This window comes from Phycomyces blakesleeanus (assembly GCF_001638985.1).
Source record: "Phycomyces blakesleeanus NRRL 1555(-) unplaced genomic scaffold PHYBLscaffold_24, whole genome shotgun sequence".
In the NCBI taxonomy this organism is placed as follows: domain Eukaryota; kingdom Fungi; phylum Mucoromycota; class Mucoromycetes; order Mucorales; family Phycomycetaceae; genus Phycomyces; species Phycomyces blakesleeanus.
In genome coordinates this window covers 813,639-841,552 of record NW_017265157.1, presented here as the reverse complement: position 1 = coordinate 841,552, position 27,914 = coordinate 813,639, and the positions used below count along the sequence as shown (strand labels likewise).

General features: G+C 35.0%; 12 protein-coding genes across 12 annotated transcripts; 5 read left to right on the top strand and 7 right to left on the bottom strand.

Moving 5' to 3' along the window:
- Nucleotides 1-1,698: 1,698 nt before the first annotated feature.
- On the bottom strand, nt 1,699-3,700 carry PHYBLDRAFT_63305 (hypothetical protein; the record flags this gene model as incomplete). The annotated part of the gene is made up of 5 exons (XM_018441104.1): nt 1,699-2,477; nt 2,544-2,588; nt 2,666-2,705; nt 2,789-2,866; nt 2,933-3,700. 5 exons carry the CDS (start codon nt 3,698-3,700, stop codon nt 1,699-1,701), a joined length of 1,710 nt encoding a protein of 569 aa, XP_018286830.1.
- A 1,702-nt stretch (nt 3,701-5,402) lies between these two features.
- On the top strand, nt 5,403-5,824 carry PHYBLDRAFT_150380 (hypothetical protein; the record flags this gene model as incomplete). Its single annotated transcript, XM_018432464.1, has 2 exons — nt 5,403-5,411; nt 5,480-5,824. 2 exons carry the CDS (start codon nt 5,403-5,405, stop codon nt 5,822-5,824), a joined length of 354 nt encoding a protein of 117 aa, XP_018286829.1.
- Nucleotides 5,825-5,992: 168 nt separating this feature from the next.
- PHYBLDRAFT_173203 (hypothetical protein) lies at nt 5,993-7,097 on the bottom strand (the record flags this gene model as incomplete). The annotated part of the gene is made up of 6 exons (XM_018436971.1): nt 5,993-6,126; nt 6,199-6,321; nt 6,389-6,617; nt 6,707-6,810; nt 6,912-6,982; nt 7,012-7,097. 6 exons carry the CDS (start codon nt 7,095-7,097, stop codon nt 5,993-5,995), a joined length of 747 nt encoding a protein of 248 aa, XP_018286828.1.
- A 3,957-nt stretch (nt 7,098-11,054) lies between these two features.
- On the top strand, nt 11,055-11,721 carry PHYBLDRAFT_63309 (hypothetical protein; the record flags this gene model as incomplete). Its single annotated transcript, XM_018441105.1, has 2 exons — nt 11,055-11,454; nt 11,525-11,721. The coding sequence occupies 2 exons, from the start codon at nt 11,055-11,057 to the stop codon at nt 11,719-11,721; spliced, it is 597 nt and encodes a 198-aa protein (XP_018286827.1).
- Nucleotides 11,722-12,120: 399 nt separating this feature from the next.
- Nucleotides 12,121-13,288, bottom strand: PHYBLDRAFT_173201 (hypothetical protein; the record flags this gene model as incomplete). Its single annotated transcript, XM_018436970.1, has 3 exons — nt 12,121-12,375; nt 12,985-13,022; nt 13,108-13,288. The coding sequence occupies 3 exons, from the start codon at nt 13,286-13,288 to the stop codon at nt 12,121-12,123; spliced, it is 474 nt and encodes a 157-aa protein (XP_018286826.1).
- Nucleotides 13,289-15,464: 2,176 nt separating this feature from the next.
- Nucleotides 15,465-16,587, bottom strand: PHYBLDRAFT_63311 (hypothetical protein; the record flags this gene model as incomplete). Its single annotated transcript, XM_018441106.1, is given in 5 exon segments — nt 15,465-15,595; nt 15,615-15,651; nt 15,717-16,139; nt 16,188-16,295; nt 16,537-16,587. The coding sequence occupies 5 exon segments, from the start codon at nt 16,585-16,587 to the stop codon at nt 15,465-15,467; spliced, it is 750 nt and encodes a 249-aa protein (XP_018286825.1).
- A 383-nt stretch (nt 16,588-16,970) lies between these two features.
- On the top strand, nt 16,971-20,002 carry PHYBLDRAFT_173199 (hypothetical protein; the record flags this gene model as incomplete). The annotated part of the gene is made up of 5 exons (XM_018436969.1): nt 16,971-17,112; nt 17,182-17,265; nt 17,346-17,462; nt 17,526-17,904; nt 18,574-20,002. The coding sequence occupies 5 exons, from the start codon at nt 16,971-16,973 to the stop codon at nt 20,000-20,002; spliced, it is 2,151 nt and encodes a 716-aa protein (XP_018286824.1).
- Nucleotides 20,003-20,209: 207 nt separating this feature from the next.
- PHYBLDRAFT_173198 (hypothetical protein) lies at nt 20,210-21,482 on the bottom strand (the record flags this gene model as incomplete). The annotated part of the gene is made up of 4 exons (XM_018436968.1): nt 20,210-20,362; nt 20,437-20,604; nt 20,669-20,974; nt 21,033-21,482. The coding sequence occupies 4 exons, from the start codon at nt 21,480-21,482 to the stop codon at nt 20,210-20,212; spliced, it is 1,077 nt and encodes a 358-aa protein (XP_018286823.1).
- A 195-nt stretch (nt 21,483-21,677) lies between these two features.
- PHYBLDRAFT_173197 (hypothetical protein) lies at nt 21,678-22,575 on the top strand (the record flags this gene model as incomplete). Its single annotated transcript, XM_018436967.1, has 5 exons — nt 21,678-21,759; nt 21,899-21,953; nt 22,258-22,347; nt 22,421-22,436; nt 22,483-22,575. The coding sequence occupies 5 exons, from the start codon at nt 21,678-21,680 to the stop codon at nt 22,573-22,575; spliced, it is 336 nt and encodes a 111-aa protein (XP_018286822.1).
- Nucleotides 22,576-23,121: 546 nt separating this feature from the next.
- On the bottom strand, nt 23,122-25,044 carry PHYBLDRAFT_63313 (hypothetical protein; the record flags this gene model as incomplete). Its single annotated transcript, XM_018441107.1, has 6 exons — nt 23,122-23,176; nt 23,239-23,540; nt 23,565-23,779; nt 23,810-24,731; nt 24,793-24,862; nt 24,938-25,044. The coding sequence occupies 6 exons, from the start codon at nt 25,042-25,044 to the stop codon at nt 23,122-23,124; spliced, it is 1,671 nt and encodes a 556-aa protein (XP_018286821.1).
- A 410-nt stretch (nt 25,045-25,454) lies between these two features.
- On the top strand, nt 25,455-27,016 carry PHYBLDRAFT_150373 (hypothetical protein; the record flags this gene model as incomplete). The annotated part of the gene is made up of 3 exons (XM_018432463.1): nt 25,455-25,661; nt 25,716-26,073; nt 26,910-27,016. 3 exons carry the CDS (start codon nt 25,455-25,457, stop codon nt 27,014-27,016), a joined length of 672 nt encoding a protein of 223 aa, XP_018286820.1.
- A 347-nt stretch (nt 27,017-27,363) lies between these two features.
- Nucleotides 27,364-27,816, bottom strand: PHYBLDRAFT_74217 (hypothetical protein; the record flags this gene model as incomplete). The annotated part of the gene is made up of 2 exons (XM_018443005.1): nt 27,364-27,392; nt 27,459-27,816. Coding segments are annotated over 2 exons (387 nt in total), but the record flags the coding sequence as incomplete, so codon positions are not given.
- Nucleotides 27,817-27,914: the final 98 nt, after the last annotated feature.

Below are 27,914 nucleotides of genomic sequence, written 5' to 3'. Positions count from 1 at the left end.
TAATTGAGTCTTTTATATATATTCTTATATTATTCTTACAACTTCATTGATAATAATACATGGTATATAGCTTGCTAATATAAAAGACATAAAACCATTAATAAATATATATTTTAATCTTTCTTAATCTTACTTTGTCACATATCAACTCTTCTTATACTCTTAGCTATATCTCTCTTGAAAACATTTAACATAAACTCTATACTTATCTAGCTATGAATCATAATACATCTTCTATTAATTCCAGTGCTATCAAAAAGAAAAATAATAGCATTTTCATAATATATAATTTTGTAAAGAATAACATTATCAAATTTGAGAGGCTTTTATAAAACTTACTGTAACTACTTACTAATTATGTGCTAATGAAAGCTTCACCTCAAGAAAAATGGGATAATGAAAGAAAGCTTGCATTGATGCAGGCTTATCATGAGTTCCACCCCTACTCTCAGCTATATAGAAATAGAACACAGACATGGAACAAAATCATAAGTGCTGTCAATGCCATGAGTGATAAAAGCCTAAAGAAATTAAAAGACAAAATTTTGAGAGACTACTAGGAAGTTATAAGTTTATCTCATAACAAAAGACAAACAAAATTAGATTCTATGTTGCAAACCATACTTGAACGTAAATATTAGGGGACAGGGGGTTTTTGGATGATGGGGACAGGGTGTTACACAAGCTTATAGTGAGTAGTCCGGCAGATAATTAGAGGCGTGACTACTTTTAACTTGTCCGGCAGACATCCATCGTTTCTGTGTGTAACACCCTGTCCCCCAAAAACCAGTCACCCCCATGTCCCCATCCAGTATAATCACTTGTCTTTATTCACTAAGAAAAATCATGCAAAAGTGGAAGAACATTTGTCCGTAACTTTTCATTTTCATTTTTATTTATTTTTAAAAAATTCATAACTCGTTCAAAAAAATAGATAGAAATATGAGAGTAAGATGGTTGGTTTCGTTGATTTTTTCTGCATAAAGTGAGTATTTGTTTGTTTTGTAATATTTTTTGAATTACGTTTAATGAGTGAATTACAAAAGTTCTGTACATTTCATTTGTGAAAGATTGAACAAAAAAACAACAATTTGAAAATGTTAGTAAAAATCACTTGCAAGTGCTTTATATCAATAGAAAATAGTAAAAAAACGTTTCAGTAAAAGTTTTAGACCATATTATTATGTAGAAAAAATATTTATTAGCAAAAACAATCTATTTTGAATAGTTAAAAACGTGAAAAAAAGTGTATATTTTGCTTGTTTATTCAACCAAAACATAATAAATTAACTTCAAATTTTGGATATAGAGATGTACGTATTTTTTCAGCAATACGGCAAAATATCCAAGCTTTAGCGTTCGAATTAAGACAGAAATCTATCAAAAGCTATGCGTCGTTTCTGTTTTACATCTTTTATGGTAAAATTCACATCTGTGATTGGATGAATATCTTAATCAGATTGCTTATAAATGCACAGACTTTGTACTCCAAAAAATAAAAGCCAATTATATAGTCTTCCAATTAGTTGGATGTCAATAATATTCGTATCTGAGTTTTACATGTAACATTAAAATTAAAGACAGACTGGGTGCAATTGTGTTTGTTAAAAAATTAAAGAAAAAATAGGAGTAAAGTATATTAAAAGATAGAAAGATAGATAAGTTATATATGTGTGAGGTCAATAATATCGGAAGAATTTACGGGAGAATTTGTAGGAGAGTTAGTGGCAGTAGTAGTAATTGTAGTAGTTGTAGTAGTGGAGGGTAAAAGATAAGACTTGTTCTTTGGGAACTGACCCCAATGATTCCAACTTGTGGAAAGCAGTCAATGATACTACCTCTACGGATAGCATCAAAATACAGTGCATTTACCTCAGGCCAGGACCGATGTAAATGAGGCTTCACTTTAATTGTTGTCCAGTGGCACCCATGTACATGGTGCAAGACCATTGGCAATGGCTTTCTTTTGAGAGGCTTCCAATCATGGAGGGGAAGGAAAGTTACAGGCAAGACGCTCCGATCGTCCGAGTACACACAAACAGGCTTGTTATAGGTGTCAGCTATTATCTGAGCACAGTCTGGTGCAGAGAACCACATAGAGGAAGGGCAAGATGGGATATTTTCCCCAAGAGCAGGGTCAATCTTGGAGCCAAAGGCAATGACCTCTGTCACTTCAGCAACATCCATGCCAAAGTTGTGCTCGTAACGTTTACTGTGGGTTGCCATCGTGGCCAACATCTTCTTCTTCACCAAAGGAAACTGATCCTCTCCACCCTCTTTCAGGTGTGCAAATACACGGAAACCGCACCAACCATCGTACTTGGGGTTAAACGTCAACGAAATGGCGGCTTGGTCGATTTGAGCAGGCAGAGCAAAGTCATGCACATTTTTGTTTTGTTTTTTTGGACTAGGCAAATCGTACCAGTAGTCGTCTTGGAGATGTTTAGGTCTTTTAATTCCAGAGGAATATTTTTCAGCTAAGAAGAAACAAAAAACAATGTAACATTTAGCATTTAATTTTAGTAAAATATCTTATCGGTTACCTTCTTCGAGAGGCTCTTGCTTTTTAGCGAAATTGGTTGTTTTAGCTATAGAGAAAACATGCAATGTGTGAGCAAACCATACAAAATATTTTGTGATTCATTTATAAGTTATCAAAAATTACTTTCTTCGAGAGGCTCTTGTTTTTTCAGCGAAGTGAGTTTCTTTTTTTATTTCTTTTATGACTAGAAATAGTAAGCATTAGATATTACATTGTAATTTCACAAAAAAAACAATTATAAATTACTTTTTTGAGAGGCTCTTCCTCTAAGAACTCCTTCATCACTTCTTTAAGTCCTTCTTTCAAAATACTTCTGATATCATTCTAAAGAAATAAAGAATAAATATGTATTAGATTGTGAAATCATGTTTGTGTATGTTATATGCTTACTTTGTTCTTTTGCACAAGGAGATGTCTGTGCTTGTGACAGACAAAGTCCTTTGGGAGAGCAGTTTTCCTTTTGACATGCTTAGGTCTTCCAGGAGCTTTGACCTCACTTGCCGAAGGAAATACAACATTTGGATGGTCAATTATTTCACCAGCATTGTCAACAAGTTCATCAACCATTGCCATAAGATTCTGGACTTGTTGATTCCCTTCACACTGACGAAACAATTGTTCAAGCTTTGTTATACATTTCACCCATGGGGCAGGCTTTTCAACGTCGATTTTCTGTAGAGAAACGTCACATTCCAGTTGCTTCAAACGTTCACCCAAAGAAGAAGACAGAATCCATCTTTCAAGAATGTCTGATAATAGCAACATACGATCTCTTGGCAGATCATGGCGACAAGGAAGACCAAACACCACTTTTACTCTGCAATTGCAAAGCTCACCAGGTACAACCTCTTCTAGAAGCTCAGCACGGATGGTGATCAAACCAATTCTGGAGACGTGGTGAATCAATCCACGGAGGCGAGGTTCATGGTATATTCTGGCATCTGTGATAGTTGCCTCATTCAACTCAAGGTCCTGATAGTCGCCCTCGAACTGGAGAAGATAGGAGCAAATTTGCTCAAATGAAGAGTTCAATGACTGAAGAGCCGAGATTTTTCTTTTCAGAGCATTATGGCCACTCTCAACACGTTGTGTTGTCACACAGTCAAAATGTTTTAATTGACTAGTGAGGTAGCCAGCCCACTTTTCCTTGCACGGCATCTACTCATCTTCAAAGTACTTTTCCAGAGTTCTTTTTTCTACAACCTTCGTAGAATCATCATTATTGTCTTCCAGCTGCTCTTTACTTTGGAAATCTTTCCGAGATGACAGCAATTTGAAAAGCTCAAGATTTTCATCAAAGACATCGCATTTATCTCCGAAGATCATTTTGTTGACTAAATGTGTGCACAACTCCTTTTCTTTTCCTGGCTTCATTGTTTTTTTTTGCCATTTTGGCAATGTTGTTGATCATATGCCAACCACACAGAAGCTTCTTGGCCAAGGGGAACTCGGAATCAAGCGCATTCATCAATGCTTTACATTTGTCTGTAACAAATATAGGGGCTTTATCAACCCCCTCCAAAACAATTGCTTTCAGAGACTTCACAAACCAAACATAGCTCTTCTCTGTCTCATTGGCTACCCATGCAAAGGCCACAGGAAAGCTCTTCAACCTTTCTCCACCTAGGTTACTGACACTCTCTACGCAAACCAATGGCATCTTCGCGCAGTTTGTCTTGTATGTAGCATCCACAATAAAGACATCGGGGAAACGTCGAGCTCTCTTGATCATTATATCGTTCGTAAAAAATATATGAGTGAGTCTATTTCTCTCATTAAACTCGTAGAGAACGGAAAATCCCTTTGCTTCCATTGTTCTGATGAGCTCAGTAGCGCCATGGGCAGACTCCTCATCACCACGAGTAGCACTGTACTTGAGATTGTTGATATCGCTGATCCTCAGCTTTCTCATTCCTGTCACCTTGTCACTTGTTGCCTTCTGAACATCACGGGACTTGGCGTGATTCTCCAACATTGTCTTTGCAATAGTGGCATCTTCAGCAGTCAAAAGAGACATTCTTCCTTGGTGAGAAGAAGCCAAATTCTCAGTGGTGACAGGGTGGTTGTGGCAATATTCGTTTTCCCCATAGGTGGGCAAAGGAAGATATCTTTCGCTCTTCTTCTTATAAGAAAATCTTAAGAGATAGGGGCATCCAGTAAGAGAAGAGTTGGGCATCTTCTTTCTTTTCTCATCACTTATATTGCGCTTGTCACGATAAACACCAGCCTTTGAACAAGCAATGTGAAGAATAGGGAATTTTCCGTCCTTAATCTTAACAGTGAAATTATTAGAAAGGGCATAATCGTTTACGGCTTGAAGAACACTCTGCTTGTCAGGATAACCATTCTCAGGGAATGAGAGAGTTGTTTTAAGCGAGTACATCTTCTCAATAGGGGTATTGAAGTTGGTGTTCATATTTAATAAAAGAGCACTGTAGTTATATAAGTATTTTTATTGATTCATGTACGCAATGTACGCAATGTATGCAATGTATGCAATGTACATAACGTAAAAAAGGCATCATATCTTGTTATTTGGAAATATTATTTTTTATTCTTACAACTAAATGTTAATGACTTTAAGAAAGGGGGTGTTTTTATTTTTCCCGGGAAATTGAAATGATCTAAAGATGGGGACAGGAGTGTGCTTATAACGATGGAGCAAGGTGTGCTTATAAGTGATGGGGACAAGGGTGTGCTTATAAAGAATGGGGACAGGGGGTTCTTCAAGACACTTTATAGCTGGGCCTCGGACTCGCAGTCACTTTAAATTGTGCGGTGCCATTACCCCCCGTCCCCATAGCCAAAAACCCCCCGTCCCCTAAGATTGCTGATACTTGAAAGGGCTACATACGAGACAATGCAAGAAGTAAGTACTTCATATATATAAAATAGAAAGCAATAAAATAATTATTAACTTAATACTTATATTTAAAGGAAGATAAATTTAAAGAAGGAAAAATTTTGAAGGAAGCATTGGATCTTGCAAAGACAATATTGGCCAACGATAGAGGAAATGAAATGATGCACATAGCATTATATAGTCACTCAGAACCAGAGATGCTCAACACAGATGATTCTTCTTCTGGGCAACAGGCTGTTGCTGAAACCTTGACTGGAAATGAGGAAGATGAGAGAGAAGATAAGAGAGTTAAGAGAGATGATGACAGCAGTGATGTGCTGTTTGAAAACAGTGACGATGTTTACTCTGATGCCATCATCAACAGAAAGATCTTATATCTTCTGGAGAAGCAAGATTGCCATCTTGAAAAACAAGCCTGACACATGAAAAAGCAAGAGGCTTTTTTTTGACAAATGCCTGCTTCTTCCACAACAGCTTGTAGAAAAAGTTTCTGTTGATGATAAGATGTCAAAAATACTGTAATAAAATTTAATATATAAGATTTGTTAGGTTTATAACTATCATTTTTTATTTATATAGCTCTAAGACTAAACTAAGTTAGACAAATTGTCCAAAATAGTATTCACATTATTGATTGTGTCTCTTGATTGTTGTTCACACATGAGTCTGGCAATGTACTCCTCAATTTTTGGTGGTGGCAGCCCAAAAATTGCTATAGTTGCTGAACCATTTATACACGTATGCATATGCTTGAAAAGAGTTAATAAAATGTATATAATTACTGGCTTTGTACCTCTTTCAATTGAGAAAGAGTAATGATATTTGCAGTATTTAAAGTACTGTGATATCTTCCCAAACTCCATCTTGACCTGTACCCTTGTTTGTGACATCTTCCTGTTAACTTCTTTCAAAGAAGCTATATATAATATATTAGTAGGAAGTTATAAGTAAAAAGTATAAAAGCATTATATCAAATAACTCACAATGCTCTTTTATCTCATATACTGTAAATGATCTATAAACATATAATGATTTTTGATATGCTTGGTCACCATAAATTACATAGTGTAAACCACTATTTCTTTCTGAAGTTAAAGTACTCAGATGCAAGATGAGACAATCCAATGTTCTGGACTCAGTGAAAGGACCGAGAAGGCTACTGGTGATATCATCAGGTGTCACAATTGCATAATACTTAAGATAATGAATGTGCTATTCAAATCATAAGACAAATATAAAAACATACAAATATTTTACTACACAGATGCATACTTTAATTAAATGTCAAAAAAGTAACTCACTTTCCATTCACTATATATAATCTTTTGGTCTGCTTTCTCTTGTGGATAGCAATTTTTTTGCATTGTTCCATCCATAAAACCGACTATATGCTTGTAGACTTGAGCTAAGAAAATATATATATTTATTGATTAGGTTTATATTACATATTTAAAAAAAATAATAACAGAAAATATCATATAAGAGTATTGAAGTGTGTATATCTACATTTCTCATAAATTGCTTCAGCAAATTTTTTGCAATTCTCTGCAGAAAACTGTCGAGTGTCAAACTCAAGTCTATACTTAAACTTATCCAAAAGTATCACTTAGAAGCCATTGGTGATACAAGCAATGTTGCCTTTTGACATTCCCCAAACTGTTTCCATGGAAAATAAGTGACGTAGAAAGACATACTGATACAATAAAAGAGCAAATGCAAACTTGTGTGTCATGCAGATACTGTAGATTCAAGTACACTTAAAGCCTAGCACAGGAGTGAGTTCCATTAAAGCACATATTTGCTTTATCTACAGTCTGAGAAAGAAATGTTTCGCACCCTGGAGCGCTATTTGCACCTTTGCTTTATAACCTATATTTTATATTTTTCAACATATTAAAAAACTAATTAACAAATCTACCATAATTCCAAATACACAAAAGAATAACTCTTGTGGACCCTATAATGTGCTTTCAGATTTGACGAAAGGAAAGATCCTTGGTCTTCAATTTGATGGAAATAATGTTGCCAGCATTTCAGCCAAGCTGAATGTACCCAAATCAACAGTTCGATATTTTTTAAAGAGATACAAGGAAAGAGGAACTGCCGATAACAGAAAGTCTTCTGGAAGACCACAGATTCTCACACCTAGAGACAAAAGACGTATTGTCTCGAATCTCATAAAAGACAGGTGGTCAATGTTGGATGATCTTGTTGATGATGCTAGTGCTGACACAGGAAAGAATGTCAGCAAGGTTACTATGCGTAAAGCTTTGCACAGCATGGACTATTTTTGCCGTAAACCTATGTCAAAGCCTTTTCTTATCAAGGCATACATTGCCAAACGCCAAGCTTAGTACAAAACCGTGAAAGACTGAAATAAACAGTGGGAAACAGTTATCTGGAGTGACAAGTCATCATTTGTGCTGTATAAGAAAAATTCAAGCAGAAAACTCTGGCGCAAAACTGGTGAGAGGTTTGATACAGATCACTTTGTTCCAAAGGTGCAAGGAAATGGTGGATTGGTTATGGTCTGGGGGTGTATCTGGTCAGGAGGACTTAGTCCACTTGTTTTTGTAGATGAAAACATGGATGGTCCAAGATATGTAGAAGTTCTTCAAGACCATTTTCTTCCATTCTTGCATGCTCTTCCTGTACCTAGCAGTGGTAGCTACAAGTTCCAGGAAGATAATGCCAAGTGTTGTATCCAACATAATTGTAGATTTAAATTAAAAGTACAGACACTCAATAAATACGTACACTGAGTTACCAACAACTAGTAACAATACTAAAAGATATACCTTCTCTTATACAAGGAAATTATGTAAAGAACATACTAAGACAAATACTAAGACTCTAGTCAATAACACTAAAAACATAAGAACTAAATCATAGAAGATAATGGTAGAGAAACAGACATTACATGATATCATCATATCATTACCAAGCTAAATACAATGTCTATATAAATGCACAATACTAATAGCAATAGAACAACATCTCTTTTCTGATTCTTTCACTTCTTCTAATAAAACAAAGTCTCACCATACTCTCGTCTGCACTTGCTTTATTTTATATCTTATTTTTACCTCATACATAACACCAAGATGCATAAATCAAAAGTTGCAGAAAAGTTCAAGAAAGAATATAGTATTGATGTTTTGCAATGGCCACCCAACAGCCCTGACCTTAGCCCCATTGAGAATATATGGGGAATCATTGATCACAGAATCAGAGCAAGACGCCCCAGACCAAATTCTCTGAATGAGCTAAAGGCTGCTTTGTTGGAAGAGTGGAACAAAATATCAGCAAAAACTTGTAGAAGATGCTGCTTGAATATGCCAAATCGATTGACCTTACTTAAGAAAAAAAAATTTAAGCAAATCCACTATTAAAACTGTATCTTTTTTTTACATTATTAATATATATGTCTTTCACTTTTATTGTTCCAAGTATTATATTTCAATACGTATTGGACATCTTTAGAAAGGGATTTGAAGTTGTGATATCTTCTTTACTATTCATGGCAGATGTTAAAATGGGTGAAACATTTCTTTTCAGTACTGTAATTTAAATATATAAATATGTAAATAAAAAATAGCAGTTTCTTGAGGCTTGGCTTATAGCAAAACATAGCTTCTAAAAGGTAAGCTACCTCTGGAAGAGTAAAACGAAGCTCAATCTTGTATTTTGCATCTGACCATGTCTCGAGATTAAGACGTTTATAAACAGTTCTCTTTTTTCTTTTAGTAATGGGTTTTCTCTTTCTGTGATGAAAAAGATAGCAAATAGCTGCAGTATTGTTAATATTCATTTTTAAAGAAGTGTTTTTTATTAGTAAAATTAAATAAAGGGGATACTCAGCCAGGTTAATCGCTCAAATTTTAAATTCAGAACGCAATATTATTGGACTAAAATTGTAATAGCAATGATCAAAATTATATTGTCTTTTTGAAAGATCAAATTTCGATCAAAATTTGATCGAAATTTGATCAAAAAACATATGGCTCTCTGATTGGCTGAATCCTTACTTTTTTATATGTAATACAATACTGTTTTTATCTTTCTCCTTAATAAATCATAGAATTTACTGTCAACAAAGTCATGTAACGCTTCTTTCACTCCGTATAACATGCCAAAATACAGTGCAAAGTAACAAACAGTTGCTGCCTTAAAGAAATCGTGTAAAATCAGAAAATTTGTAGCAAAAAAAAAAAGTCTGGTATAATCTTTATCAACAAGCGCAGATGAGCTGTTGAAAAATATTTCAGAAGTCCTTGAAGAGAAAGTTGATGCAGAGTTGGAGAAGATAGCTGTTGTGGAGGGTCTTGAGCAGAACCTTCAAGCCAACAGATACTTACACAAGGGTGGCAATACATTGCCAAAGCTTATGTGGTATTTCAGGTACAAAACAATAGAAAAATAAAATATTTGATAATAGAGACGTATAGAAATACTTTGAGACTGTATATAAGTTGTCTTTATTCATATATAAAAAGTGTCCCTTTTTATAAGAAAACACAATCTGCTCTTGTCATTACGTCTTAGTTTCTTAAGGCTTTCTTCCTTTACTATATTTGGTTATTAGAGTGTATTTACTGCTTAACTAGTGTTGGTGTTACAATTATGACATCAAGTCATAAATTATACTTCTTTAGCTCTTAGCTATTCTTTTCTCTTTTATACTAGAGCTTTAGGACTTCCTACTAAATTAGCTCCATATCGATCTGACACAGTTTACCCGGCAGTATGATATAATTATCTTAACAATCTTTAAGATATTATCTACAGTACTAACTGTAATAATTATTGGGCTGATTACTTAATTGTTTATATATATTTTATACTGACAAGATGATAGCTACTACGCTATCCCAATATGAATATGTTCTTATATGTGATAAATCCAACATCTGAGTGTCTGGATCACCACAGTTGGGGTTGTGAAGAGTATCTTATCTCTTAGGATTTGGATTCGGATTAGGATTCAGAAAGCGGATGTTAAATCTGTAGCCAATGAAAATGATTATAAAATAAAAATTATTGAGTCCTCCTTTTTAATTAATCATCTGATGCTTGTACCTGATATTTCATTATATATAATTAAGTTGTTTTGTATATGAAGCTTTATTGAGCAAAGACTAAATCATAAAAAAGAATTAAAGGCTGACTTAAAGTGTAATTAAGATAGTAGAGAAGGTGTTATCTAATGGAAAAAGTGTGACTGCTAAAAAACAAAGATTAGACAAACCCAGTAAAAAATAAAAATATCTCAACAAAAGTTATGGAAATGTATAAATTCATGTAGATAATAATATACAGATTTCTAACAATACAAAAAAGAAAATATTTCTCTCTCTATCTTTTTCTTTGGGGGTACTCAGCCAGGTTGATCGCTCAAATTCTTGTGTGAATCTTAGCCAATAATGTCAATTTGTAGTTGAGGGCACCAAAAGGCAAAAGATCAAATTTCAATCAAATTTCAATCAAATTTTGACCAAAATTTTAATGAAATTCATATATCAAGATTATACGTCATTTAATAAAAGATTATGTAAAAAAATTGCTATATAATCTAGGAAACATACAATTGACATCTTTTTTCACACCTGCACCTTTATTTTGCTTCACACCTTATTACGAAAAAAAATCATGTCTAACTCTAACAGCAAAATATCTTTATTCACTGAAGATAATCATGCTATCAAAAACGAATATAAGACATGGTACAAACATGATGATGGTAAAGATGGTCTGATTTCTATGAAGAGACTTCAGCAATTCATGTTGATGAATGGCGGAGAAAACCTCAATATGTATCTTGGTGGTGACAAGGAAGGACGAATGTTCAAGTCATCAAAGGTTACAATACTGAATAAATGCAACCAGTATTTTCAGAAGCAAGGGGTTTATCAAACTACAGCCCAAATAAAGTCGAGGCTCAACAATCTTTTGACAAAACAATATGGAGAAGCCTATCGTGTTTGGAAGAATAGTATTAAAAATAATTCTAATAATGAAGGCTCTACCAGTGAAAAAGAAGGCTTAGAGTGTAAGTTGGTACTATCTATATAATATCAATTCTAGATCTCTTTGTTTTAATGTAATTTGTATAACAATAGCTGAATTGAATCAAATCTGCCTTGCTTTCTTTCAGATGGAAAAGGTTATGGGCAATAGAAATACTGGTTCTCCAGCGGTTTGTGATACCACAAAGCCAATGGAATGGATACATGACGAGAACAGCAAGCAAAGCAATGGCGATGATGACAACACGGACAAAGAATCAGCTGAAAACAGTCATAGCAGCAACAATTAGGAATATGACAGCCAAAATGATAACATATCTGTACTCTGCTCCCCTCCTCCTAAGTCAAGCTCTTCTAGAAAACGCAGAAGAGTAGACGTCGAATATAAAGAGTTGGCAGAAGAGGTGATGAGACAACTTAATGAGTCTTCTGTGTCCCTAGAGGCAAAAATAGAATAGCTTTATAGGGAAAAGCTAGAAATTCTTAAGAACGATCTTCACATTAAGCGAGAACGCGAATTTATACACAGAAAATTCAAAAACATGATGAAAGCAGTTGCAGAATAGGCCAAAGTGCAAAACTGGTCAGATGAAAAAGTGCAAAAAGCAAACTGACAACGTTTACAATAAAACGTATGGTAGTTAAAGACTATCAATTTAATAATGACAGCAACTATCATAGAATACCTGTTATATATCATTTCTACTTTTGAGATAATTTATTTCTTTATTTTTTATTTTTTTAAGAAGATTCCCATCTCCGTTTTTTATGAGTATCTCTTCTTTGATATGGATACGTTTGAGCTTAGCATTCTCATCTGACAATGACATTGCTGGATAGTCATCTACAGTGCCAGTCACACCTTCTCTGCTGATCCTTTCGATCTCTTCTTTTTCTTTTTTCTCCCATGAAATCTTCATTGTCATTGTCATCATGTCATCTGTCTGGTTGATCAAAAAGTTATGAAGAATGACACAAACTCTGATCCAAGAATTGACCATGTTCATGTCTTTTTGACTTCTAATCTTAATTGGAAGTTGCTTCAAAGAGCAGAATCTTGCTTTGAGGATCCCAAATGCATGCTCAATTTTTATCCTCATCATTGCTATGTATGAATTGAACACTTTGTCCACATCACACAATTCCTTGTTTTTTGGCTTCTTTATGATAGGGACAACGTACGTCTTGGGAATGTAACTAGCATCGGCTAAAACATACTGGTCACCAGAGTAGAAGTTTTTGGGGTCGCTGCCCATGGTCGATTCTTCAAACACCCTGGCATTGTTCATGCTTCCAAAGTATCTGCAAGAGAGATAATGAATCTTCTTTTGATGGTCGCATACCCCAAGAGTGTTTACACAGTCTGTGCGCTTATGACCAAAGAATTCTGGCTTTTTCCACAACTGTGTATGCTGCAAGTTAAACAGACACCCATCCAAAAACCCAAGAAGATCAGGAAATCCGAATGGTTTCTCATTGCTTGGGATTATCGTTGCTGTCTTCTCAAGTTCTGATGGCCAAAAAACGTACATGTTTTCCATTGATAACATTACCTTGAAGAAACGAACTGTGAAGTTTAAGACACTGCCCTCTAATAAGTTTAAAATAATTAGTTCAATGGATTAATTATACGTTTATATAGATTAATGGAAGTCAGTTTACTAAAAGATGCTTACCTCCAACACCAGATCTTTGTGCAAGCCTGCTATAGGATACAGCATTCCCGTCTGAGCCTAATCTCTCCAAGACCAAAGCTAATTGAAGCTTTACATCAGTCTGCTTATGTCCTTTTGGTGACTTATATAAAGAATGGTCTTTGATTATCTCATACAGCTTATTAAACGAGCTTTTGAACATTCTGATTTCTTCTTTGAACCCATCCGCATCTAGGTCTTCAAGGAAAGCAAGTTTTTCTTCCTTTGATTTAAGCTGTGGTGATCCAGACACTCAGATGTTGGATTTATCACATATAAGAACATATTCATATTGGGATAGCGTAGTAGCTATCATCTTGTCAGTATAAAATATATATAAACAATTAAGTAATCAGCCCAATAATTATTACAGTTAGTACTGTAGATAATATCTTAAAGATTGTTAAGATAATTATATCATACTGCCGGGTAAACTGTGTCAGATCGATATGGAGCTAATTTAGTAGGAAGTCCTAAAGCTCTAGTATAAAAGAGAAAAGAATAGCTAAGAGCTAAAGAAGTACGATTTATGACTTGATGTCATAATTGTAACACCAACACTAGTTAAGCAGTAAATACACTCTAATAACCAAATATAGTAAAGGAAGAAAGCCTTAAGAAACTAAGACGTAATGACAAGAGCAGATTGTGTTTTCTTATAAAAAGGGACACTTTTTATATATGAATAAAGACAACTTATATACAGTCTCAAAGTATTTCTATACGTCTCTATTATCAAATATTTTATTTTTCTATTGTTTTGTACCTGAAATACCACACCAACCCCTTTCCTTTTACATCCTACCAGACCCATTCTCAAAACGTTCCCAAAACAATTTTAGAGCTATATGTTACTCAAGATATTTTTGAAGTACTTGATCTCTAAAATGCCATCATAATGTGTGCATTTTTTTTATTATTTCTTGTGTTTTTTATTTTGCAATATTTTTATTAAAACAAAACAATAATGAACTACAACTACCTTATTGACTTTGTTCTTGGAGAAGGAGAAGCCAAAGTTTTTTTACAAGCAGTGTATAATGCTTACCTTTAGATTTTTCTAATTGACAAATGACTCAGAATAGCAAGCAGATTCATTTAAAAGGCAATGAAATAGAAGTAAAGAAATAAAATAGCACATTAACATAGCTATTATTCTCATGAAAAGTAACAGTGTAACTATGGCTGTTTATTAGGCTGTATATGAGATGTTATTTCCCATTTTACTTCCTGTCGAAAGTGTATTTTCACCTTTAGCAAGTACAAGATTTTTTTATTATTTTGGAAATTTTATGTTACATAATTACTATATATATCAAGAATCTTTATGTACATTTTGAAGATGGGTCTGGTGGACGTAAAAGGAAAGGAGTTGGTGTTGTGAAGAGCATCTATAATGAAACCCCCTAATATCATAACAAGAAATGCCTTGCCTCACCCTGGAAACGTTATACCCCACCTTGGAAACGTCATTTCCTTCCATTATGACTTATTTCAAGTACACTTGAGTTGGTTTGCTATATCTAGTTACAAGTGCAACCTACTACATCTTTGAAATTACTAGTGTCATACCACTGTAACTTTCAACTGATGAGACAGGAAGAGGTTTTTGGGCAAAAAAAATACTCCTCTCAATAGAAAAAATGGGTATTCTTATTGATACAATTCATATTGATATAATTTCTAGAAAGTACTTATTAACACCATAATTTTTAATTGCTAATCTATAATGAGTAAAGTAGTTTCTTTGCTATCTTTGAGATTTTCTTCAATAGAATTAATTAATAGTTCTTATGAGATGAGTATATAATAGAAAAGAATGTTTTATATTTAAATGAATTAGAAATTTCAGAACACATCATTTTGTTCAGAAGGATTGGAGAAAAGACATTGGACTTCAAACAAGTAGTCGCAAAAAGTTAGTTCAACAAAAAAAGATAGTGCCCATCCTGAAAATGTTGTCCTCATAAGATTGCTGGTCTAAGTAACAACTCAATCATACACTATGGGAAAAAGGTGGTCTTTTTTGAATTTGTGACTTCATTTTTGGTCTATAATAATCAAAAAATCACCAAAAATCCAAGTTGAAGCAAGAAAATCTTTGTTCTTTGAAATGGTTGATAAAAAGCAAATGAATTGCTTAAAATTAAATCTCAGAAGAGACAAATGTCCATTCTAATTAAAAATCTTACATTTTTGGTAAATATAGATTGCAATTGAGAAATATTGGATGTCAGAAATAAAAAAAAGAAAATATCTAAACTTTCTGCTGCTTGGATAAAATTTGTTAAGACAATTTAAAAAAAAGAAAAATTTATTACAAAAAGAAAAAAAACAAATTATATATCACTTAAGGCACCAAGTGCCAATTTTGGGCCACGTTTAAGGCTAGACCAAATGATGTAATGACTACCATTGACATTTGATGGCACCAAGCCAACCAACTCTACAATGTCACTGGCATGAATCACTATAGTCTTTGGCTTTACTACAGATGTAATAGGCAATCCATTTTTCAAATGCACACTATATATGGTTATGAAAGCTAGTAGCCATCTTTTTGAGTTGTGTACATGTTAAAAGAATATAACCACCTTTCCGAAGAAATGCTTATATCCTGGATGGTAAGAGTAGGATCTTCTGGAGTTCATGTCCACTTGTAGCTGCACATGAACATGACATGCCTCTCTTGTAGAACTTTGGTTGAATGCAGCATCAATAACACAACCATTAAGATAGGCCTTGCGGCTTGTCTTTATGGAAGGCTCAAGCATACTGCATTCTTCCCCCTTCAAATCATAAAACGTTTTAAGAAGCAATGAAAGATGAGATCTATCTTCAAAGCTATCAAAAATTGTTAAATTCTTCAAAGGTCCCCAGAACTCAATCTCACACTCAGCATTGGCAGGATTACCTCCTTCTGTAACAGGCCACCCATTGGTATATTCACTGTAAACTAGAAGGTTAGCTGGTAGAGTTTTTGTGTTTGCAACGGTTGTCAGTTCTGCTACATGCTGGGATTACGCCAGTCTGATCATGATGCTTCCAGCATTGACACTGACTTGGGAGTTACTCTTGATAGACCTGGAGTACTCACCAATGGCTCTTTCCACGGATCGTGTGCTATATGCTCTTGGCAAGCCATATAGATCAATTATCTGAGGATAATACTGAATAATGTAGTGGTTAATTGTGAACACGCCAATTTCAATATCTGCTGTAGAAAGAAGACTATCTAGGAATAAGTTCTATTCTACAAGATGCACTGGAAAAATAGGGTAATTTCATCTATGGCGTAGGGTACTATTATTTGTGGAGTGGTAGCTTAAATTTCCATCACTTTTGTCTTTTTTATTTTCGACGGCGATGATAATGCTCGGTCTGTTTTATTGGATAAAAAAACGAGTTTACTCTTTTTTGTAAAAAATGTCTGCGAGATTTCTTTTTGGGACTTGTAGCCATGTCGCAGAGTCAATAGTTGTAGGAAACTTAAACCAAATGATATCTTTTGAGTGAGATAATAAAGCTTTTTATTGTTGTAATATTTATTTATAAGTATGATGAGGTTAATGGTCGTGATATTACTACAAATATTTTTGTTGTATATGCTCTACAGCCAATAAAATGTACATGACGACATGTTTTAACAAAAGCGTGTATTATTGTATTTTAGAATGAGGCAATCAATTACTGTTTAGAGAACTGCCCATTTTAACAACCGGAATAAACTATGTCATTTTGGAAGCTGGTATAATTTGGAAAGATATATATTAAATTGTGTTCCTGAACAATTTTCTATTCTTGTCAATTCTAAAGACTTAAAAAATAAAACACACGCACACAATATGTCAAACAACAACAATAATTCAGAATGCAAGTGCTCTAAATGCTCTCCCAATAGCATGGGATTTGTTTTGGTGTCTACCCAAACACTCAGAAGACATGCACAACAGGATATCGTGAGACAATATCAGTCAGGATCTTCTTGTAAGTTCAAATTTAAGAAAATTATTATTGAGACAATTTTAATTAAATATTTATTTTCATATAATATAGCCTCAGTTATAGAAGTAATGTCGAATGACAATGACATGGAGATTGACTTTGAATACAATGTTGATGCCGAAGATCAAGTTGAAGGTATGCATAGTATTTTTATTAAAGTTTTATAATCATTTATAATATCTAATAATTTGATTCTTTTTTACCTAACAAAACAGCCGAAGACTTACCTCTTTTTGGCATTGATTCCTTGTTTGATTCTGAAAGCGAAGATGAGGGTGTCATTGAAGCAACCATTTTGGATATTTCTGACGATGAATCTGATGATGTTAGAGGTTAGTACAAAAAGCACATATAAATCAATAAAGTCAACAAGTATTGATTTTTTTTTCAAATAGAGCACTTTTCTTCATCCAATATGCCAGTCGATCCTACTCATGCTTTCATTGCTTCTTTTGCTGCCTTCTTCATATCCAAATATGTTGTCAATTCTGGTGGTGCTGTTCTGTTAAAGTTTCTTAACGAAGTATTGGCACACTTTGGACAGTCTTTCCGTCTTCCCCTCAGTATAAGCGGTGTCAACTCTATGACCGGTCTCAGCGACGTGACTCGAGGTGTCCAGCGGTTTGTTGCATGTGGCGATTGTAACAAAGTATACGAAGAGTCCGATGTTGTTCCAGAGTGCTGTAATTTCGAGAGACTCTCTGGTAGAGAATGTGGAAACGCTCTTTTCTTTGCAACATCAAGAGCCTTGACTATCCCCAAAAAGATCTACATGTATAACTCCATAATCAAAACATTGTCTATCCTTTTTTGCCGCCCTGGATTCGAAGACACCATCAACCATTGGAGAATCAGAGTGCAAGTTCCAGGCATGATGTTTGACATTTACGACGGTACGAAGTGGAACAGTCTGAAGGATAGCAATGGTTTACCGTTTGTGAATCATGAGCGCTCCATAATGCTTACCATGAACATCGATTGGTTTCAACCTTTCGATGGGGTCACTTACTCCTGTGGTGCGATATACCTTTGCATCAACAACTTGCCAAGATCGGAACGGTACAAGAAGGAGAATGTTGTTCTTGTTGGTCTCATGCCAGGGCCCAAGGAAGCAAAGACAAGTGAGATCAATCACTACCTCCGTCCCCTTGTCGCGGAACTCAACCAGTTGTATGGCGGTGTGGTGATGCCTACCGTACAGTGCCCATCTGGTGCTCTTGTCCGTGCTGCCCTTCTTCTTGTTGCCTGCGACATTCCTGCTGCCCGTAAGACTTGTGGGTTCACCTCTCATTCAAGCACATGTGCATGCAATAAGTGCAACCGACAGTTCCCTCGCCTTCCAGACTCCAATGCTGTGGACTACTCTGGGTTCGTGTTTTCTGAGTGGGTGCCTCGCACTGATGCCGAAAACCGCCGTGATGCTGAGTTGTGGAGAATGGCCAGCAGTGATGCACAGAGAAAGAGATTGGAGAGGGAAAATGGTGTCCGATGGTCAGAATTGCATGACCTGGTTTACTTTAACCTCGTGGAGTGCACTGTCATCGATCCGATGCACAACCTGTACCTCGGAACAGCAAAGAGGATAATGGAGAAATGGAGATCTTCAGGTCTCATCACAGATGCACACTTGGCCGAAATGCAGTTGGATGCTGACAAGCTTGTACTGCCAGAGGACTACACGCCATTAGGGACAAAGATCGGGCGTGGCTTCCCATTCATGAAGGCCGACGAGTGGAAGTCTTGGTGCTTGGTGTACTCTCCTGTTCTCCTGCGTGGTCGTCTACCTGAAGCTCATCTCGGTAACTGGACAACGTTTGTCAATGCATGCCAGTACCTCTCAATGCCAAGCATATCCATGGCTCACCTTGATGAAGCCCATCAATCTTTGGAGGCTTTCTGCAGAGAGTGCGAGAAGTTGTATAAAGCCCCATTCCTTTCGCCAAACATGCATCTCCATCTTCATCTGCGAGAGACTGTACTGAACTTTGGCCCGGTTTATGGCTATTGGCTTTTTAGTTTCGAAAGATGCAATGGTATCTTGAAAAACTATGCGACAAATAGAAAAGACGGGTTTGAGGGAACCTATATGAAGAAGTATCTTGAAGAAGCATACCAGGGAGATCTTATTCGCCAAACTTTGCCAATAATTCGACCTGAGCATTCGGCGATCATCCTTGAGCTCACTGCATCCACTGCCAATTCCATAGCCACTTCCACTTCCACTGCCACCTCAATCCAATTCGATATCAATGCTTTTCTTGATTCTCCTGAGATCAACTTTGATATCGTCAAGGGAAACGAGCCTTTGCCCCCTTCCGCACTTCCTTTAGCTCTAAAGGGGGAGATTTCCATGGATGAATCCGAGTATGAGCATTTGTTGGAATACTATCGCGAGACATACGATGATCAAACTCTTGTTCATTATCGTCAGGCTGGTCATTCCGATAATTTTGTTAACAATCGGATACAGAAGTTTGAATCAATCAATCTTCTTGGGCAAATCTACAAGAGCAAAACGAAGAATCAGCGTGGGTCGTTCATGCAAGCCTTGTTTGAGACAAGTGATGGTAGAAGTACCAAGCCATACGCGGGCCAAATTCAGTACCTCTTTGTCAATACTGCTGTAAACTCGTTTGCTGGTCATGTGAGCCAGCATGTATTTGCATATGTACGATGGTACAAGGAAGTTTTACTTCAGCCCAGAGCAGGAGAAGGAGTTGAGGTGAATGAGGTGGGGTTCGAAGATGACAGCATGAACAGCATTCTCCCAGTGCATAGAATCTGCTATCCAGTCGCAGTAGGCGAGCACCTTGGTCTAGAAGGCGAAGTTCAGATGTGTGTAGTTCCTTTGCCACGAAAAATATATATTTAGATTCAAATACAAAAATAAAACACGTATAAAAAAGAAATATTAATTAATACAGACTAATATATATAGCTGCACGTTTATTTTTTATTATTTCTATAAATTTTTGTTTGTACTTGGCATGCTATACATGCATCTGTATACATCATGCTAATCCGTAAACATAAACAAGTAGAAAAAAGACTCTAAAATAGTTGGCAAGAAAAAAATGATTTATTTTGAAAAGCACCAATCTGGTAAAGTGACTGCCAAATTCTCGGGAATGCTCACTTCTTTCTCATAAGGGATGCGCTTTTTCAAGCTTTCTGAATTTTTCTTCAAACGGATAACAGTAAGTTCATCAATAGTACTAATAAACGTCTGGAGCTGGTTTAAAGAATAAATAGTATTAATAAAGTATTATTATTTTCTTTAAAACATAAATAGATGTTTAACATTACCTCATCAGTTCTCCAGCTGGGACGATATGCCCGCACTTTGTTATCTCCATCCGACTCGCCATCAGACATCACGTCAATAGAAAGAATATTTCCGCAATCATATCGATTCATGCCCTCATGAATAGCCTCTGTGTATGTCTGGTACGTGATAATACGACGGTCAAGAAGCTACCAAAGAGTATTGTATTAAAACATTAAATCAATAGTAAATTAACTTTATTTTAAAACTTACGGTCTTCTTTCTGTTGCGTCTTCTTCCAGCTTTATTTCTAACCATAATCTTCTCTGCTGAGGTCCGGAAGACTCGCACTTGATTTTGGTAGTGATTCTTTATTATATTCATAATGACACTCTTTGACACATTTGTGCAACATCTTTGAGGTCTCAGGTACTTGAAGAGAGCCAGTGCAAGTGTCTTGTTGTACTTGTCGCCATACGTGCCAGTCATTGACCATGCTGATCTATTATTATTCTCAGCAACTTTGAGCGGGTCTGTGCTAACAAAGTTCGGTTTCTTGATGTAACTATTGATAAGTTGCTATAAAAACAGTATTAGATATATTAATCAGTAATGTTATTATTATCAATTTACTTACAGAAATCAAGGGATGATGTTTCGCTCCAAGGTCAAGATCATCATCCATGGAAGAAGAAGAATCCGCTGGTACAGCAGAAGGCATCACGGAATTTTGGCTGGTCATTGCCTTTTTTATTTCAGCATTTTCAGTCATGAGCTGAAGGACCGAGTTCTTCAAAAATTCATTTGTCTTGTTGGACAAATCCAGGCCATTCTTCAAATGAGTTATTGCATCAGTCACTCCTTTTGCATTTTCTTGCAAGGATTGCATCGACACATTGTTGGCTGCCAACAAGGTAAGGACGTGATCCATTGGGGTCACAGCGACTTGAACTTCAGGGGCTGTGTCAACTGCTACTTCTGGAGTTGGTGTATCAATTGGAGCAACAACACCTGCAATTGTGCTATTAAGAACAGCATTCATGCGTAGGTTGGGTCGGCGGGGAGCAGTAGGAATACGCTTTGTCATTTTCTGTTAATAAAATAAATATTAATAATTTTCAACTAATATTGTACAATTCACTACACTTGTTATATCATATTTAAAATTCACATACTAGTAAAGAGGATAAGCGGTGCAGATTAACTCTCTACCTTTCATTTGATATTTAAGCACATCTCCCAACCGCTTGATCCACATTTAGACAACTTCTTTTCTAACTCAATGAGGCACAAAGTAGTATTTCAAGATGACGGTGGTCATCTTCTTTTGGAGTATTACTTTTTACAGCCCGCATTTTGTCAGGGTCAAACTGGATTTTAAGACAAGTCTTTTTTTTTTTCTTTTTTTTTCTTTTAACAACATTTATTATTGATATTTTCTTTGTTTCTCTTTTGCTTATGTTTTTACAATTTCACTTACAATTTTCTTTCTTTCTTTTATAGCTCGATACCAAATATGTGTCTCTTTGTTTGATTATACTCTGTCTGATATATCAAGGTAAGATATCATTATCTTACAGATCTTTGTTACTCATCATATTGTTTGTCTAGCCATTGCTACTCATTTCCATTGAGTCTCATCATCTCTTAATCGAACATGATGGTAAGTTTTTTTCTTAAAAAAAATTCAAATTATTCTTTTGTCTTCCTCATAGATATATATTTATTTTTATTATGATTTATTAGTTATGTCTAATATTATGCACAAAGACGTATAATCAGTAATATTTGGTAAGTTAACTACAATATATTTAATAAATACGCCTTTACTACGCACAATATTAATAATTATTCATTTTTAGAATGTATCTCTATTCAAAGACTACTGGTATTGTCTTGATAATTCTGAAGAACATGTTTATATCAATTTTATGTCAAGTCTTCTCCGCCTTGTAAGTATTTATGAAGAAATTTCAATTTAAATCATTTATTAATTCTTCTTTTCTATTAATCATTTTTTAATAGCATTCCCGCTATTAAAGTATGTATTCCATGTCTACTCCCGGAAGGCTTTAAATTATATATAGCGAGCAAGAAGTATTAGCGATTATAATAGCTATAGTATCAAAACTGTCGCGAAATTAGGATTTTTATCTAGAAAAGATTTTCCTATCAAATAAAACAAAATTGAACAAAAAATGTATAACCCAATGTTTTTCCAAAAAATAAATAAATAAAAGTAAAATAAATAAACAAACCAAAGAGGCTTGTTTATAAAAATCTACCCATGCTTTGTTTCTCTTTTCCATTGTAAAAAAACCTAGTTTCATTGCTTTTGTGTGTATAAAAAACCTAGTTTCATCACTTTGAGCACGTATAAAAAACCAACTATCATCATTTCTTTATATTGTAAAAAACCTACAATCATCTCTTTGATAGTTTTTAAAGCATTTCTGCAGCCAATAAAAAAACCCGGTAAAAATAATAATATGGGACGCTAGCTCTTTATAGACCTCAAAATATAACACATAAAGAGGTAGACTCGATAGGAGTAAAGCGTAACTACAATATTTATTCAGTTTCCATAGTTTGCGGACTGACAATCGTTCTACATTGGGTTTTCGTGTACCCGTTGTTATGATGATACGCATCAGCACCATAGATGATATCGTACCATTGCTCAAAATGATATATCACAAAAATTGTGATGATATCGGCTCAATCATCTACATTTTTGGTACATTTGATCCAGATGAAATTACCCTATTTTTCCAGTGATGACTAAGAAAAAAGTAAAAGTAAATTACTATGAAAAATGAAATAAAATATGACATTAAACATACCTTCTCATCAAGGTTTGATTCTCTGCTGATAACTCCCAGCTCATGAGTAAATTGCATGTTTGAACCAGGCCAAGTAATGCCTTTTGGGTAACCGAGTCTAGGACATGCTCTGCAACCAATGTGGGGACAACAAAGAGTAAAAAGTCTGCCCAATCTACAGTTCTAAAAAAACTGGCATTCTTTGTCACATCTCTCCAGACACCATGCAATGATGTAGGTATTGTAGATTTTGCAGCTACCATTGCAGCACCAATCTCTCTTTGAGTTGCAAGAGAAAGATATAGAGGATGCTTGATTCCATACTTTTTGCTTACAAGTCTTCATACTTGTTTATCAATTCCGTGGCACAGACCATGTATCTCGTCTAACACAAAAAAAAACGGGTCAGAGAATGTTTCCATTACGACTAACAGTAACTGACCATTGAGTCCCTTTCTGTCTTCACTGCTTGCCAGATTGTAGTTTCTGAAACTCTCCAGTGAGCACGTCTGGGTTCCAAGCAACATGCGGAAGTACTGGTCATGTTTAGGAGTTTGGCCCACTATGTGACAAATATGACAGCCATTCTTACTTGTGTGGTCAACATGGCATGCCAGCTTTGCCAGAGCCAGAATATCACCAGTGGCCATGAGGACATGCATCTTTGCTCTGATTGTCATTGTTAGTGTCTTTACTTCTATGCCTTCTGTCTGGAGCAAACAGGGATCTCTCAGCATTGGTTCAAGAAAAAACCAGATGTCTCTGGGACCAGTACGACCAGGAAGCATTGCTATTTGGATCATTCTGTTTTTCTCATAATGGATTGTTGGACTCAAGTTCAAGACAGTTGCATGAATAATAGTTACTGATCCAGATACATTGTGTGAGTTGAACCCATCTATGGACAACGAAATCGCAATATTGTTTTCACCAGAAAACAGATGCTTCATAGATTGGTATACATGACCATTGAAAATATCTGCTTTCTGTCCGTCTTGGCTAGATTGGTGGTTATGATGATAGAGCATTTCAGCCCTGGTCTTGTCATCAGCCAAACACAAAGCAAGCTGTCTGGCCAAAGGAAGCTGTACAATTGATCTCACAGGAACCCTGGTATCACTTTTGCTAGTTTGGCCATTTCTGTATCTTGCTTCACCACATTTTACGCATGCAATATCATTCTTGTTATTGAACTGCATACAATCTCTGATGCAAATGTTGTATCCGTCTGCTTTGATACCCAAGAAGTGCTCAAGAAGCTTGTTTTCAAGGTGTGGGCTGCATGCTTGGTATGTAATATTGATAGAACAATTAAAAATCTGGTTGAAGTGTTCTACAATCTTTTTGTGGGCTTGACAAGAAATTCCGAACTCTTGGATCAACTGCATGAACGCGAGATTCTTTTTCTCATTGTTGCTGAGAACAGGAAGAGGCTGGCTAAAATCAAAGCCTAGCAAGGGTGTAGTGTCTTCAATTTCGTCAATGTCATTCTCACATTCTTCTCCAACATCGTACTATAGTAAGATAAACAATAATAAGTATGATTATCATGATATATGTATTTATGTATCTCACCATGGGCTTATCATCTTCAGTACTGTCAATGATATCTATATCCTCATTACTGCTTGTGTTGATGTTTTCTCTGTTTGTTTATCAAAGTATACAGCTAATTAATATACTGTCTATTATTTTGTGTTTTTGCTTTTGATAAGCTTACCCAAAAGCCAAGTTAGGAATCATTGCTGATATAAACTGGCTTTGATCAGGAAGAGAGACAGTTTGGGAAACTTTGCCATTGGCAAGTAATTCTGCCCTATTTGTCATACATCGTTTGAGACATCTTTTATATGTTCAACTGTTATTAAAGGTCGACTTGCAAGTATGGCATTGGTAACGAGGGGCTTTTGTAATTTTGGACATGTTTGAGGTAGTAAAAAAAAAACTTTGTTATATAAGTAAGAATAGAATTAATTACTTTCTGAATATATAGCTTTATACTTAATTATATAAAGACAATGATGTTATATACATTATGAATATATGCTTGGAATCTTAAAGAAGTATATGTATGTCATCAGTGAAGTTACTAGATCAATGTTTCTTCAGAAGTAATCAATAGATTTGTACAAATAATTTGAAGCTAAAGATTTGAAACAAATAATAGTTTCTGATAAAATTTTTTCTCTTTCTTTCTTTTTCTATAACAAACACATAACTGATTTTTTCTTACAATTATGAACAATACAGACAATACAGTGATTCAGTTGCTTCAAGGAATACAAGCTGCACTTATTTCCCTAAAGAGTGGTCAAGAAGCATTGCTAGGCCGTCAAGAAGCATTAGAAAAAAGACAAGATGTGATGCAACTTCAAAGGACAAGTTTTTACAATGAATTTAAAGATTGGGAATTTACAGATAGAACTATTGTAACCTCTACCAGTGTAAGCAAATACTATAACAACTAAAGTCCTTTCAATTAATGTCAAACATAATAGACTGTTACTGGCATCATTCCAAGACCCGTATCAAAAATCAACGATATAACTTTAAAGCATATATACAAGATGATAACAGACAATCTTGGAATAGAATTGACCAAGAAAACCAAGAGAATTGTTAACACATGTACCAAGGTCATATGTGATCAACTGGCAGCTCTTCCATCTGTTCAGGATCTTGGAACAAACCCTGGCTGGTCATTGCTTCCTCAAGAGGATAAAAACAGGCTGTGTATCAATCATTCCATCATACTCAGAGACAATGGAATCGATTTTACCAGATGCCACAGAAACTGGGCATCAATTGCAAGGGTTAGCCAGCTCTGGAGAGGGCGTAAGAAGCGAGAATACTCTGGTAAGTTCATATCTGGTAGGTACAATAAATTGTGTAATTAATGTGAGAATATGTAATAATCTGAAGGAATTTTAGCCAGTACGATTCATGAATAAAATATTATTTCTATTATAACAACCAATAAAAACATTTTTAAATAATGATCTTCTATGAAATAAATTTTTTTTGCCCAATTAAAACTGTGAATGAATCAGAATATATATATGAGAACCAATTGAGAGAATGCTTTTGTTTAAATGACCAATACTATCAATGTGCATACTGCAATAAAGTTTATATTAGAGAGAGTGTCAAGTTATGATAATTTCAAGATAACTAAAAAATAATTATTTGTAAAACCCAATCAAAAATAAGAATAAAGTTCAGACACAGTTATGTATATTATAAGTTGAAAACATTGATACTAAGAAATTTAGAGGAAATAGACCTTAATAAACTTGACTTTTTAAGGCCTATTTTATTAAGTAAGTATGAAGAAGAGGCTACTAGCTATCATACATTTTGTTTTGAAATGGGAAAAATAAGCCCAATTTTTACTAGAAATTTAGTGAGCATTTGAAGTAAAAAATCAGGGATTACCTAACTTTTGGCTTCAAATGCTCACTAAATGGTCTCCACCATGAAATTTGCAAAACAAGTATTGGAATTTAATTTGCCGCGTAAAATAAAAATTTGCAAACGTTTGCAATTCAGGCTCGAAGACATCCTCTCTATTATCCAATTAAAAGTAGCAGTATAACGAAAGTATTTTATGAGTGACAATACAAAGATTCTTTTTTTCCTTCTATACCAATAACACTACGGGAAAAAAAGTGGTCTTTTTGGTGGTCTTTTAGGTGGTATTTTAGGTGGTCTTTTGGGTGGCAGTTTTGGTAAAACCAGCAAAAAGACCATCCCTATTTTTGGAAATATAATTAGATCTCCGTTGACTGATGGATGTTAGGTTTTATTCATATCCCGATATTTAAATTTATGTATTATTCTTCTCGTTCTATTGGTAGAAAGAAAATAAAAAAGAGCTTTCTTATTGGTATAGATGGAAAAAAAGAATCTTTGTATTGTCACTCATAAAATAATTTCGTTATACTGCTACTTTTAATTGGATAATATAAACTTTATTGCAGTATGCACATTGATAGTATTGGTCATTTAAACAAAAGCATTCTCTCAATTGGTTCTCATATATATATTCTGATTCATTCACAGTTTTAATTGGGCAAAAAAAATTTATTTCATAGAAGATCATTATTTAAAAATGTTTTTATTGGTTGTTATAATAGAAATAATATTTTATTCATGAATCGTACTGGCTAAAATTCCTTCAGATTATTACATATTCTCACATTAATTACACAATTTATTGTACCTACCAGATATGAACTTACCAGAGTATTCTCGCTTCTTACGCCCTCTCCAGAGCTGGCTAACCCTTGCAATTGATGCCCAGTTTCTGTGGCATCTGGTAAAATCGATTCCATTGTCTCTGAGTATGATGGAATGATTGATACACAGCCTGTTTTTATCCTCTTGAGGAAGCAATGACCAGCCAGGGTTTGTTCCAAGATCCTGAACAGATGGAAGAGCTGCCAGTTGATCACATATGACCTTGGTACATGTGTTAACAATTCTCTTGGTTTTCTTGGTCAATTCTATTCCAAGATTGTCTGTTATCATCTTGTATATATGCTTTAAAGTTATATCGTTGATTTTTGATACGGGTCTTGGAATGATGCCAGTAACAGTCTATTATGTTTGACATTAATTGAAAGGACTTTAGTTGTTATAGTATTTGCTTACACTGGTAGAGGTTACAATAGTTCTATCTGTAAATTCCCAATCTT